We start from the raw sequence: 14,982 nt of genomic DNA, 5'->3' as shown, positions 1-14,982 counted from the left end.
GAATACGAAGTTCAACCACGAGCCCAGCGGTTATCCCCTTCTTTCACATATGAGTTTTCACGTATGAGAAGTTAGGAGTTCAGCATGCAAGAGTCAAGTGGCATTTCTTAGCTTATAGTTGTACAACTTGCCATCTGTTGCAACGCCAAACAAGGAATAAGTTCAATTTCATATGAAAATATTCAGTATTATATGGAGAAATAACAAATCAGTGTTAATTTTGAAAAATAATTATAGATTTATGATAAACTTTATGCACTTTAATGATGAAAGTCGTAAACTTTTTCATGAATCTGTAATTATTTTGGGATAGTACCACTGATTTGTAAATTCCCCTTGCTACATTATATGATGATACAACATTCAAAGGAAATGCAGATCCATTTGCTTTTACACAGAAATAAACCTGACTACCATGAATATAAATCCAGCTTTTTTAGATCCACACAAAAATTACTAAAGTGATACACAACTACAATTGTGGTGATGAATGAGGGACAACCCAATAAACGCAACCATCAATATTATCCATAAATAATATGGAAGTACAATTTAACAGTTGTAAAACATCCCCAAAAAAAAAAAATTTAACAAAGAAAAATTGTATAACATATAGAAATGGCTTTTCAAAATTACTGTCAGAGTCTTGCTTTGTATCTGCCTGCTAAATTTTGGCAATAATATAACAAAATTTTCAGACTGCAAGAACAAAAATAAAATTAAGGGACCGACTAATCAACAGAAACCTGAGTAGTTATTCAAATCTCCCCATACTGTTTCCTCAACCTCTTCCCATGATTTTGCCGTCCTCAGTTCCTTGCATAAACTGAAAATAGCTCCCAATATATTATCCTCATGCAAAATACAATAGCACCTGCAAACACATTGAACCATTCCGTACAAGTCAGTTCCACAACTGCATCAATACTGACTGCAAAGCCGAAATAATTGATCATGACCTTATATAACATACATTGACAACATCATCACATTGCCGAAAAAACCTCACAAATGCAAGTTGTATGGTTAACTGCAAGAGGATTTTACTTTGAAAATAGAAAATAGCATTGAGGTTCTTGTCATAATCTTAACCAGGTTAGAACTATCAGATTGGGCTGAAATTAGAAAGCTTGTGGCCTAGTCAAGAACCTCTGGGCATGAGAGAGAGAGAGAGAGAGAGAGAGAGAGATGTTGAGCCTCTCTGTCCACAAAATAGGATCATGAAATCAACATAAGCAGATGAAAAAATAGAACTACGATATTTTCCCATCTGCTTATAAACCTTCCATATATCCATGTAGTAACCATCTGTGATACAATCAAACTAAAAGCTAAGCTCCATCAAAAGAATGAGTAGCAATAGTGACAAGGGATCCCTTGTCTCAGACCCTTTCTGAAGTAAAAAAGGAGTCAGGAGAACCATTTAGCAAGATGGACAATCTCACGGGCAAAATCCAAAATTATTTGAGGTCAACTCTCCCGAATGGTGTGCACCAGTAGACGAGCCACCGCAATTACATCCCTTCCAACCAAATATAATGTCGATATACCATTCAGTGGTAATTATCTAAATGCTTCCTCAAGGATATGTGAAGACTGATTATTTTTCAAGGAGTGAGGTATCGCCAATGACCTCAAAAGACACCAAAAAACCAATCCATGGTGCTTCCACATAATACTGATCAGATTTCCATTCTGTTCTCGCGAACCCAAATTAGAGAAGTCTTAATAGTTTCAATGAGGACATGCAGGAGATACGTAACTGGTTTTCCACTAAGATATATAAACATAATTATAGAATCTTATGGAGGATTGAATGAAACAAAGTAAAATAAAGTAAACTAATTTTCTGATGAATCATCATGAGTAACCCAACTGACAAACTAAAATTACAGTGCTAATTCTTAAATGATTCTTTCAAAGTCAACTAGAAATATCTTGAAGAACTAGACTAGAACAAGACATTGTGTTAGCAGAAGTCAAACTTTAACTCACATGACTATGAATGAGAGTCGTCCAAACTTACTGCCACCACCGTCAACAGATTCATGCTGTGATATTTTTCTTGCCAATGGAAGTCTATAACTTTCCAGAAACTGCTTCAAGAGATTGGGATCTCCTCTAAAGACATCCAAATGTATTGGAATCAAATCACAAATAGGGTCACCTGCAAAGAATTAGTGCCTTTAATATAAAAAAGATAGAGATTATCTATTTTTTGGTTCCGAATTGAGAAATCAAGATGAACTTAAAACAACAATTTTTATTCCAAAATGGAATTAATAAGCGTTCTCGTGTACTAAATCTTTATTCATTTGTGCTAGATGATTCTGATACATTTGAAGCCATACAGTTAAAAGAGGGCATTTGTTCTAGAAACAAATATACTCAACACTAAGTGCAAAACCTCCGAGATAATGCACAGCATCTCCAAAAGCAGCGAACATACAACATGAGAACATAAGAAAGAATATCTGAAGGACTAAGAAAGCCTTGGTGCACAAATAATTAATAGGCAAAATACATACTAGTCTCAAAGTATGTCCAATCCAAGACAAATAAAAGAACATAAATTGTGCTGGACATCAGAAACAGCAGAAAAAATATGCCTTACAAACTTGAAACATCCATACTCACAGGAAAATAAGCATATTGTCCCGTGACTATACAACTCTATAGTTCTTGGGATCAACGAAATAAATGTAAAGACCCCAAAGCAACCTGACCGTCAACCCCCGCTACTGAAGCCCAAGGTCATCCCAAGCTCAACTTTATGAGATAGAGATGCCCAGATTTAAAATGAGAGGAGAAAAGAGTAACTTAGGCAATCAAAGCCGTAATCTTTGAGAGTGATGACAATCAAAAACCAAAAAGTCAATGCCATAATCAGATGGAGGAATTCGAGGAGAGGAAAGAAAAAAATGAACAATCTAAGAATTAATAGTATGTGATCAGAAAAAAGCAACGGGAAATTTAGAGACAAAAGATGCTGAAGAACAAGGGATAGAGAAGAAACTTTGACTTGCCATGTTTGGATATGTCAACTATGAGAGATGCTTAGGGCTTTGGTTCCCCATCATGATGTAGAGAGCGATGTAGAAAACAAAGTGCAGAGAGGAGTATTGCTGCAAGGTTCTGGAAAGACAGGGAATGGTATGCTCCAAGGCTATTAGGGTTTAGAACTTGTTGAAGGTAAAAAAAAAAAAAAAGAGGAGAGGATTGAACGTTCCATGTAGTTTTTATCGTACAAGATTTCCTTAAAGAACCGATTAGACTAGTACAAAGTAAAATCTCGGAAAGGGCCAGCCAATTATAGGCTTGTAGCTTGTAAGTTTTGTGTGTGAGCTCATGCATGTGTGTGTGTCTTTATATATCTAGTATTTAGGTCAAGTTTGGGTTTCCTGAAGGTTGAAACCTAAGCCCAACTTGGGGTAAGTTTGGATTGTTGATTTTTAAGCCAAGCCAAACCAAGCGTTAAAAATGTTATCCAAACCCACCCAAAATTTGGTTGGGCCATAGTTTAGCACAAACAAGTAGCAGCCTTGATGTTATTGTAGTTTCATGATAACTAAATCCTTAAAAAACCATGCTATTAAACCCCTATCTACTTCAGTGAAGTTATGTTCATCACAAATGGAACTGGATAAATTCCAGTTCTGCTATAAACAAGGTTAGATATATAACATTAAATCAATTAAAAGCACTCACCTATAGATAGATCACTGAAATCAAGGATGTGACTAGGACGCCATGATGTCCACTCAGCACCGCCATGGTTGCCATTCACATAACCATTATGCATGAGGTCAGCAGCTGAGGTGTGCTCTGTTAAGCAAGAACTAACACAACATGGTTCCATGTGAATATTGTCATCCATTATATCAGAGTGTATCCAGGAGCAAGGTTTAGCAACTTTTCCATCCTGAAACAAAGTAAAGGGCTAAGTTATAATGAAATTCCAAATAAAAAAAAAGAAAAGTAGGTATAAGAATAATAGTAAAACTAATAATAAGAGATTAGGGGGCAACCTCAAATATATTCAGAAATTTTGGGAAATCATCTGGGATGTATTCGTCAACTTTATCTATCAGAAAGCTTGGAATTGGATCACCCCTACAAGTGGCAAGAGAAGAATTTTAGAGGTACCAGATTGAAAGTTTTGCTATATCATGCATAAATGGAGCTGAATGATCACATCACAGAATTGTGAGACCAACCCCCCCCCCCCAACACACACACAGACACACACAGAAACTTTCTACTATGCTAGACTGGAACACACAAGCCAAAAAAGAAAAAGTGCCAAGTAATGACTAACTATGAAGCACCGACATTCCAAAATAGGGGCCGTAGCAGTGTCAACACTGGGACATGTATGGCACATGCCATGTGGCATATCCCTTTATTTAATTAATTTGTTTTCCAGGGACATTTTGGGGATATGCCAATAACTTTTTTCCCCTCTTCTTTATAGATGTTGGATGTTGAATGTTGATTACCTCTTTGCTTAGAATCTTATATTTAAATAATTAATAGACCATCCATGAAGAAGACATAAATGATAAAAGTTAACTCGAGTGGGTTTTTTTATTTATTTATTTTTTTATTATTATTATATTGAATTAGTGTTAGTTTTTGCTAATTTTGATTGTTTGTGGATGTAATATTTAATCTACATAGAGACTAAAAATATATTATTATATTGCCGTATTCCCACCATGTCTGTATCCTCATTTTTCTGAAATCACCATGTCCCGTGTCTGTGTTTGTGTCCGCATCCGTGTCCATGCTTCTTAGATGACTGATGAATACCATTTAAGAAATAATTAATTCTGTGAGAAGTCAAAATCCTTCTAAGTCTTCTGATGATGAAATAAGAATGATGCACAATTCAGCAAGGCTGGCGTGTTGGTCTCCAAAAACTGAACACATACACCAAATGTTGGTAACCGACAAGGTAGGAAGTGTTTGACATTATGCCTAAGAGAATTGGTAAGAGTCCTTGTCACACATGGTGCATCTCTATGAGCCTCAAACTTAAGGATCAACAACTTCTTTAGTGATAAATGTGGACATACCATTTTGTCAAACGGCTACAGACATCCTTCTTCCTTCTTGTTAGAGTTCTGATGAAAAAATCCCATTCCGCAGGAATACTAAGTTTATTGGTGACAGCCTCCATTGAACCACTAACACAAGGGTACTCCATTTTCTCTTCAGCATCAGCAAGTGTTGAAGCATTTAAAGAAGGAAAAGGCAGGAGATGAAGATTGCGCAGTTGCTCGCCCAAAAAAGAAGCTAAATATAGAGTATCATCCCATGAGAGAGTTTCTCGTCTGCAAAGAGTACACAACGAAGTCAAGACCATTTGGACATACAACACTCCAAACATATTAGAAGGGCTGTTGTTCAAGCACCCAGTATCTAAATTGAAACAAGAAACTAGGCAACTTACAACTCAGCAAATGTTTTGCCTTTGCATCTTTTTGTTACAATATATGGCCATATCCTTGAGCCGTCGCCAGAACTGATTAATTCATTTATTGACATCCCTGCTTTTTTTATTTCAAAATTTTTTTTGCTCCATACACCAAATGGAAAATCAACTTCCAAACTATTTTCTGGGATCAAATTACAACTAGCAATAACATTAGGAACTCCTTTTCCATCCCAAGGTACAATCTTATATGACCCATTTTCAATAAACAGAATTCCACTTGCTAAAACACCAGGAATGTGATTTTTCAGAGGGGAGTCAACCTTGCACAGTAGACTGTAAAACTCCAGCTGTAAAGATGCAATCAAAGTTCATACAATGTAAGGATAAAAACGACTACTCTAAGGGACAAAAATCAAGAACAACAAGATGGTACCTCAGTGCCTAAAGCATTAAGGGAAAATTCCAGCCCGTCTTCGACATATAGTTTAATTACATGGTCAGCAATGAGATAAACCTGTTAACAAATAATACAGCAAGTGATCAGATAGCTAAAGATCATTTTTCCAGGAATGAAAACAGTTGTCAGTTTTAATGATAATGTTTTAATTTTGTATCAGGTTACTCAAGCAGTGGCTTCAATTTTTAATGGAGTACATGTAAACAACTCCTTTTATCCAAAAGAAAAAAATGTCCTTTTTTTATTTATTTATTGTGCTTGAAATAATATATGGAAGCATCAATCCCCCCCCCCCCCCCCCCCCCGGCCAATACTAACGTGTTAATCTTTCCTACAAGAAAACCAATTTTAAGTGTCTCGAGTTCTTTCCAAAATGCTAGCCAGCGAGAAGAAAAATGAAAGTTTAGAACACCAAAGTTTCAGATGCTTCTGGCTCAAATAGCTGAAGGACTCCAAAAATGCTTAGAATCTATGCATCCAATACAAAGAATGACAAAAAAAACTAGCACATTCAAAATAAAAACAGAAATGGCAGTAAATTTGAAAATCTGCAGAAGACCATGAGCCACTCACTTACAGGATTGCTACCCATGCCAACTGGAAATCTCTCATCATCTGTGGGGAAGGGCAACTCATGGAAGGTGCAAATTTCTCTGACGCATTCAGACCATTTCTCAGCATTCAGCGCAAGGCAGGCTCCCTACGCCATTTCAGAACATTAATGGTTAGATGTAAAAGAAATTTCATTAACCCTTCCCTAATCACAGTACAGCTCAAACCCCTTGGAGAGTCTCTGAGCAGATGCCTAGGCAAAGAACTACTAAGTTCTGATGATTGTCTAAAACAGTCTGCATCCAACTGTTCAATAGATGGTTAAATAAATAGATCATTAGCGCCACTCTTGCCCTGCTGTGCTCTGTGTGTGTGTGTGTGTGTGAGAGAGAGAGAGAGAGAGAGAGAGAGAGAGCACTATTGGCCAAAGAGACCCCGAGAAGTGGAGCCAACATGTAGTGCTGATACAAATCACTCATGGCCTAAAAGATGGGGCTCTTAGCCTTCATATTATCAATTCTTCTTTTTGGCTAAATTTAACAAACTCCTGACTACACGACTCACAAGAACAAAGAAGAAGCTAACAAGCAAAGAAATACCTTCCATATTAGGTTTCTCAATCCTGGTTTTGCAATCCAAAGCTTCCATAACCATTCTCTCATTTCTCGTTGTCCTATGCAGTTGCTTGAACTCCAAAGAGAATTGTAATGGTCCCTCCCTTTATCCAAAAACATCTCTAAGAAATTTATATCATAAGAAAATTCCTGATCATGCAGATTGTGATTTATGGAGGTTGAATTCACAGCATTTTCAGAATTTGGCTCCTCTACAGGTTCACAAAATTTGATCCTTTTCTCTTTTCTAGTCTGGTCTGAGTCACTCAAACTATCTTCAGTGGACAATGTTGTCTTTTTGGAATCCTCAAAACTGCCCTCATTGAGTGCAAGCAAGCCAGCACGACAAACTCCTTTGTGTTGATAACCAGGAGCCATATCCAGACAAACAAATTCAAAGTTTGCGGAGTTTACAAAATTCTGTGTGACAGCAACAGTGGTTTCCAGATTTAACACACAGTGCCACCATCCACTTGGAACAAATATTGTCTCACCCGGTAGTTGAGTACACTCTATTGGTTTGTCTTCATTAGCAAGAAGCGGATAAAAATCAAGCCACCACTGAAAACACAAAAAATGATCTGATACAAGATGGCCTGAACCAAGGCACCAAAAACAAAAAAACATATCATACAAAACTACAATCGTTAGATGCAGTTTTCCATGTCTACACTAGAATACCTGCAATGATGAAGGAGTCTCAACATTGACATCACCATCTTCTTCATTTACATGCACTGTCACACCTAAAGGTACTCTTCCTGGAGGATACAATGCCCACCTGTTCAAACAAGATTGACAGATTGCCTTCTAGACATCAGCTCCTTTCATTCTGGTCAAGCAATACCAAAAAGGGTAAAACTTCCCAGCATCCAATAATACCAAAAAGCACAACCTATTGCACAAGGCTCCCACTGAAGTGAGGTCTTGGGCAAGATATTCAAGAGGCACATATTTAAGATGATATTATAGCCGAGAACTGTATTGATCAAAACAGTATTTATAAATGATCTAGTTGTACGGTTTCAAGTTGAACTTTATAATCCATAACCTGCACATTAAGAGAAGTTGCTAGGTTGCATACCCTCAGGCCACATGAATGTGTGTGGTCCCCTCGAGGACATGCAATAAAATGGAGGTACATGTGAATGCTGGTGCATGACTCCATTATTTTCTTTCTTATTCTTAAATTTGTACCCTTTCTTTTACTGGAGGAGGAGGTGTGTTAAGTAGGAGATCTCACACTATATTCAGAAGTTGTTGACAACTATTATTCTAAGATTCAGATGAATACTTGTTGCCTACATATGGTATGCTGAAAAAGATAAGGCTAAAACACGGATACGTTGGGATTATTTGGAGGTCAATCAGAGCCCAAGGTTTGAAATTTAATGAATTGAAACCCGAAAGCAAAACCTGGTGCAGTCCACCAACAAGCATATGTGGTAATAGGTTATAGATATATTTAAAAACAGTGAATTCAGTAGGGTAAAACAAATGCATGGAAACAGATTAGTCTTCATGCAGGTTAGTAAAAGGTTTACCTTTTACGGCCACTCAAAAGAGTATTCCAGGCACTAGTCAGAGCTGGATCAACATGCCAAGAGGCACCAGATCTCTCGGGCCCAATAATGAGCCATCTAAAAGCAGGTCGCTTGTCTCTATCTAGTACATCAAAAAAGTCTTCTTGAAATAGATGAGGCACACTGTAATCCTTCAACAAGCCCGGAACAACTTCCCCAAACTGCATGAGTTCCAAGTTAGAGAAGTTCAAAGATTTTAAGAAAAAAATGGATGCAAGTATATATTTATATTGGAAAGGCACCTTGTCGTCAAAAATATAAAGGGGATCCTCATCATGCTGAATTTGCATGTATGAGACATAATCCTTAAATTTCACAGCGATTTTCCGAGAACTCCTCTGAGAGATCTTAAACTCTGTATCTCCATAGTTCAGCAATAGCTGATCAATTGTCCATGTACTCCTTGCTGGCCAAGTATCAGCCAAACCCGAAAGCAAAACCTGGTACAGTGCTCATCAATAATCTATAAACAATGTAGTGTTGTGAATAATTAAGGTAATTAAACAATATTTACTATGTATGTAAACCAGTCAATGAAAATGTCTTTTATGTCCCCTTTTTTGAGAAGAATGCTATCTACCTCCAAGAAATCGAATAAAAAACACATGGAGGAAATCGACACACATAAAAACAAGGAAGCTTCATAAATGACATTGCTGTTCCAAGGAAATATGGAAATATGTCTAAAGATTCAGAGATAAGGCCACATATATGGAAAGGAAAGAGAGCATAAAAGACCAAATGATACAGCTAAACAAAAAGAGGGTTGACCAATAGTCTAATTTACGGCAGTCATACTGTTCTTTCCACTATTTATTATTCCGTTTTAATTAATTAAATTTCAAAATCAGAAGCATTAACCCATACTGGTTTCTTCGCATCAAACTCTTGACGAAAGTCTTCTAATGAGATGTTATTCTTTCTTTCCACATTTCCGCTGTCAAAAGTGAATCCAGCCAATGTAGTATAACAACGATAATGTCTTCTAAGCAGAAATAAAGAGTTGAATCCTGTAGAGGGTATAACTGCCATCAGCTTTACCATATATAGGGATAATCATCAAATAACAGTCAAAAAATTGTCACAATGTCTCCTACCATCAAAGTGCATTGGATTTATGCAAGTTTCTTGATATTCACTTGGAAGATGCAGCCTGCAATCATTTGGTTGTTTGAAGGGGGGGTGAAGAGAAAAACTTGTTAGATTCCCACAACGAAGATGATGATGGTCATTGGACAAGAAAACACAAACACCAAATATAGTTCTTAGTCACAAAGGCGAAGTGAATGTATGAAAAATTAAAGCATGAATCCCACAACATACTGATCCAGTGCAGTTTTCTTCCAGGAGCCTTTGTACTGAAGTTGGCCATTTACATTGTCAAGGCATAAACTCATCCATAGTGGTTCTTCATTGCATAAGATGTACATCACACTGCATATTTAAGATAAACAAATTCAAATAAAAAAGGGAAACAAAAAGTAGTTTGGATTCACAGATCCTTCAAACTTCATTCAGAGAGTTGTCTATGCACTGCATGAATAAAAAGCTAGAGAAATTTCAAATTGGTTCGGAAGACACCTATAGCTAAATAAAGGCTTCGGACACAAACTTTAAGCTTTATGAAACTGCACCAAAATGATGTTAGGTGATATGCCATTCCATATGTATAAAGAATCTTCTAAAAGAAACCCCAAGGCAAGTGGCCGAATGGTAAAGCCTGGAGTATAAAATCCACAGGTCTCGAGTTCGAGTTACACCTTAGGGCCTTTGCCCGGTTGTTAACTTCAGGACCCCGAGATTAGTTGAGGTCCGCGAAAGCTGGCCCGGACACTCGGATATCAAAAAAAAAAAAAAAAATCTTCTAAAAGAAACCAACAAAATGTTTTCACAACAAAAAATGTAGCAGTTCTGAGGATAATGCACAGAACTTTAAAGCTGATTCTAAATTGGTATCCTAGTTTATTGTTGTGAACAAACTGTTGTGCTGAACCATTTTCCTTCTTATCCCATTCTTAAAGACAAAATTTCCATAATTGGATTGGAAAACTTGTTGCTTGTTTATAAATGTACAAACATTGTACAGGCAAAGGAAATTGTCAACAACTACAATTGATTCAGCATTACAACATTGACACGTACAAGAAAATCAGCCTCAAAAGGAACTAGAAATCAGTTCATTAGTTCAATTTGCTTTCTTTTTTTTCCACCTTATAGAAAATAGTGTTGCGATTTTCTCGTTAGTCTTTGCTTTCTTGATTATGCTTTTAAGAGACCAACTTCTAAGCCTAATCTTTGTCATTTTCCATTTTCTGAACATACTCCTTTGGACCATCTCAAACCTTTAAAGTGTGATAAGACCTTCCCAATTTTTATGGTGGACAAACACTGATGCACAACACAACAAGGATGAGTTGAAGCATTCATGGGGGATATATTATTAAAGAATTAGAGACAACAATGATACATGTATACATATTATATATAATATATCCACACTTTTGCATCTGTTTGCATATCTATGTGAATACATGCATGTACATAGGTGTATATTTGATGTACATGTAAAATCACAAATGATGATTTCTTTCCACCACCGTTACCTGCATCTACGTTACAGCCCTGACTAACTTACATTTGTTTCCAATATACTACACCAACTCTGCTTCCTTTCGACAGCAAATAAGATATAGGTAATTCAATGCCAACAAACCCAAGCTTTGCTTTCTACTACGGCTGGGCACATTCTCACATGATAGTCATAATACTACTTGTACCTACCATGGTGGCCAACCTGATCAATCAATCCAGGTTCAACGCAGATCAAATTTTCCTGTCACTTCTATAATCAACAGTTCAATTGGGTTCTGTCACTAGAGTTCTCATCCAGATATGGATGCTAGCTGTGTCACCAACATTAAGATACTGCAAAAGGGTGCCCTCAATTTGCAGCAATAAACATCTCAGTAACAATCACACAAGAGTTGAGACCACATATTGGGCATATAAATTATAGGGTAAATTACATTGACATACCCCAAGGTTTGAAGAAAATGCAACAAATCTCACAGTTTTGACATAATTACACCAAAGGCTAAAGAGACCATAACTAATGCAAATGTGAAAACACATACAGATAAACAAGAAAAAATATACATTTCAGTGTAAAAAGGATCCTAACATCACTTTTTCATCCATACGAGTAAGGAATTATTGACAAAAAGGGAGCTAATTGTTATGTGAATTGAGTAACTCAATGTAATTATGGCAAAACCGTGTAACTTAGCTGTATTTTCTCTAAACTCCAGGGAGGTCAGTGTAATTTACCCTAAATTATAATACGCGCAGAGTGTGCCCTATTCCCGAACCAACCTACTCAAGTTTCTACATCTTGAATTATCACTGTGGCATGAATTCCTCCAAATGTTTTCTGAAGTATCATGTAAAATTCATTAGCGTCAATTTGAAACTACAGATAACCCTGACTCCCCATTCCTTCAAAATCATAGATAATCTATTTTGAACTGTCAATCAATTACGAATTGAGACACTTACATGTAATCTATGTATAGAGAATAAATATAAGAATTGAAACCTGCTAACGCAAGAAAGGCGAGCGACATCGCGAGGAGTAAGATACACCAACATAGCACATAAGATTTCGTCAGGAAGAACACGAAGGTCACCGAGAGCGTCAGGTCTTCGGTCTTTGGGTACGCATTGGGTTTCAGAATACTCTACCTCCATTGATAGGCCTGTGTTACGCGAGATTGCTTTCACAATTTTCATTCAGTGTCCTTCGTCTATGCACTGTTATGTAGCGAGAGAGAGAGACAGAGAGAGAGATCGCACGCACGCACGCACCGAATTTGACACGAGCGCGCTATCTTCGTAGAACTTACGCCACCACCGCGAGCGCGCCTGAGCTGAACTTTCTTCGTTTCTTACGCGCGCCAATACCGTGTGCGCGAGGAGGATTCTGTGTATTTTTGGACGGTATATAAATTTTATTTATACTAGTTACGGAATGAAAATGATAGTTTGGCTCAGTATCTTTTTTTTTATTGAATTTTTTTAATATGTTAGGTAATTTTTTTAATTTTTAAATGCATTTTACATAAATATAGTATAATATTTCTGAAATTTTATTTTAATTTTTTTTACTAAATACTAAAAATATAAAAAAAAATGAAAATTTAGTATAATTTTCGTATTCTTGTATTAATTTTTAATTTTTTTTTTACAAATATTTCACTTTTTAGATATATTAAAGTAAGATGCATTTAAAAAATAAAAAAAGTTAATTAAAATTTTAAAAATATTTACTAAAAACAAAAAATAAAAAACTCAATTTTTAAAAAATTAAATTCAAAAAATTGAAACCAAACATAGTGAATATTATTCATAAAAGTTATTTATGGTTCATGTAGAAAATGTGTAAAATTTATTTTGTAAGAAAGTGAATTTTATCCTGATGTTTCGATCCATATAGAAATTGCATAAGTAATTTCTTAATATTTATAGATCCATTGTTATGAGTGTATTTAATTTCATTGTCCATGTAAAAAATATTGATAGAGATAAATTGTATGTATTATTGATTGATATGTATTGTTATGTTTACAATGATCATATATATAGAAGAAAATGTGGTAGTAGGTGTAGGTGGTAGGTGGAGTGAAGTGGAGGTGGTAGGTGGAGTGGGTGGTAGTGGAGGTGGTAGGTGGAGTGGTGATTTATTATTTACAATTTACATTAATAGCCCCCCTCAAACTCAAGGAGGATAGGTACTAGCCAATTTGAGTTTGGAGAGAGTAACAAAACAGAAAAATAAGCTGACAAATAAAATAAATGGGATAGGAGACACTGTATGGTCGTGTCGGATCGTTGTAGCAGACAGTTTACGGGGTCATGTCGGACCGTTGTAGCAGACACTGTGTGGTCGTGTCAGACCGATGTAGAAGACAGTTTACGGGGTCATGTCGGACCGTTGTAGCAGGACAATTTACGGGGTCATGTCGGACCGTTGTAGCAGACAGTTTACGGGGTCATGTCGGACCATTGTAGCAGACACTGTGTGGTCGTGTCAGACCGTTGTAGAAGACAGTTTATGGGGTCATGTCGGACCATTGTAGAAGACAGTTTATGGGGTCATGTCGGACCGTTGTAGAAGACAGTTTACGGGGTCATGTCGGACCGATGTAGCAGCTGACCGGAATCAATGTCGGGACAGTTTATGGGGTCATGTCGGACCGTTGTAGCAGACACTGTGTGGTCGTGTCAGACCGTTGTAGGAGCTAACCAGAATCAATGTCGGGACAGTTTACGGGGTCATGTCGGACCGGTGTAGAAGACACTGTATGAGTGTGTAGATAGGCTGCCCAAAAAAAAATATACATGTAGATATATATCGAGCCCTCAAAAGTCGTGCCCTCAAAAGGCGTGCCCACTTTATCAAAAGATGTGTCATGAAAAGGCGTGCCAGTTTGTCGGGCGTCAAGAGGCGCGCGATGCGCGTGGCTGCCTCGGCTATTTAACCAAGACGGAGCCCTAGGCCGAGGCAGAGGCAAAAAACCTGCGAAATCCGCTGAAAAACTCTTCGTTGTGCTGAGAGAGAGAGTCTGTAACACTCTGTTGCGAGAGATTGATAGTTTTACATATTTGTCCAAATAATTACAAATAAATATAACTGAAATATATGAGAAAATTAATTTTTACTTGAACAATTTTGACTTTAAAAATTACGTGCTACGCGACTTCAATTTATTATGTTCACACTAATTGAGTTGTTTACTTTATACTACATATATTAGTGGTGTAAACACGATGGGCTCGTTTGGTTTGATTTTCTGAAAAAAATTTAGGAAATTTTCTCTACAAATAAGTTTTCAAAAATAACCAAACCAAACAAATTTTCCCAAAAAAATTTCCCAAAACTTGTAAACCAAACAAGTTTTCCAAACAAATCTCTCTCTCACACACATCAAATCAATCACTTTTTCCAAAACTCTATCTCAAAATAATTTTCCAAAACATCTTTTAAAAAAAACCAAACCAAACATGTTTTCGTACTTTTTATCTCTAAAACACATCTCTCAAACACAAACCAAACATACCCGATATTTTGGCAATTATATGTTTAAATTTTTGGACAGTTTAATGAATAATAAAATTTTGTTTAGGGTGGCAGTTTTTGTATGTGGAGCCCGTGTTCGACTGCTCAAAATTTGTTTAAGATTGGTTCTGACGTTTGGTCAACATTTAATTTAGGATAAATTATACTCATCTCCCATGAGGTTTCTGATAAATATAAAAAATTTATCTGTGATTTGAATA

General features: G+C 36.5%; 1 protein-coding gene across 1 annotated transcript; it reads right to left on the bottom strand.

Moving 5' to 3' along the window:
* Positions 1 to 416: 416 nt before the first annotated feature.
* LOC114283057 (putative glycosyltransferase) lies at positions 417 to 12,633 on the bottom strand. Its single transcript, XM_028225881.2, has 16 exons — positions 12,242 to 12,633; positions 9,970 to 10,080; positions 9,744 to 9,799; positions 9,514 to 9,656; positions 8,889 to 9,086; positions 8,608 to 8,807; positions 7,745 to 7,844; positions 7,049 to 7,624; positions 6,475 to 6,597; positions 5,874 to 5,954; positions 5,456 to 5,787; positions 5,079 to 5,336; positions 4,029 to 4,113; positions 3,709 to 3,922; positions 1,996 to 2,167; positions 417 to 874 (listed from the first exon to the last, which is right to left on the bottom strand). The coding sequence occupies exons 1-16, from the start codon at positions 12,433 to 12,435 to the stop codon at positions 736 to 738; spliced, it is 2,982 nt and encodes a 993-aa protein (XP_028081682.2). The 5' UTR covers positions 12,436 to 12,633; the 3' UTR covers positions 417 to 735.
* Between the last annotated feature and the right edge of the window lie 2,349 nt (positions 12,634 to 14,982).

Source organism: Camellia sinensis, chromosome 3 (genome assembly GCF_055761805.1).
Source record: "Camellia sinensis isolate YWXY chromosome 3, ASM5576180v1, whole genome shotgun sequence".
Taxonomy (NCBI): domain Eukaryota; kingdom Viridiplantae; phylum Streptophyta; class Magnoliopsida; order Ericales; family Theaceae; genus Camellia; species Camellia sinensis.
The sequence above is the reverse complement of the archived record's forward strand: the minus strand, read 5'-3'. Positions and strand labels throughout refer to the sequence as shown.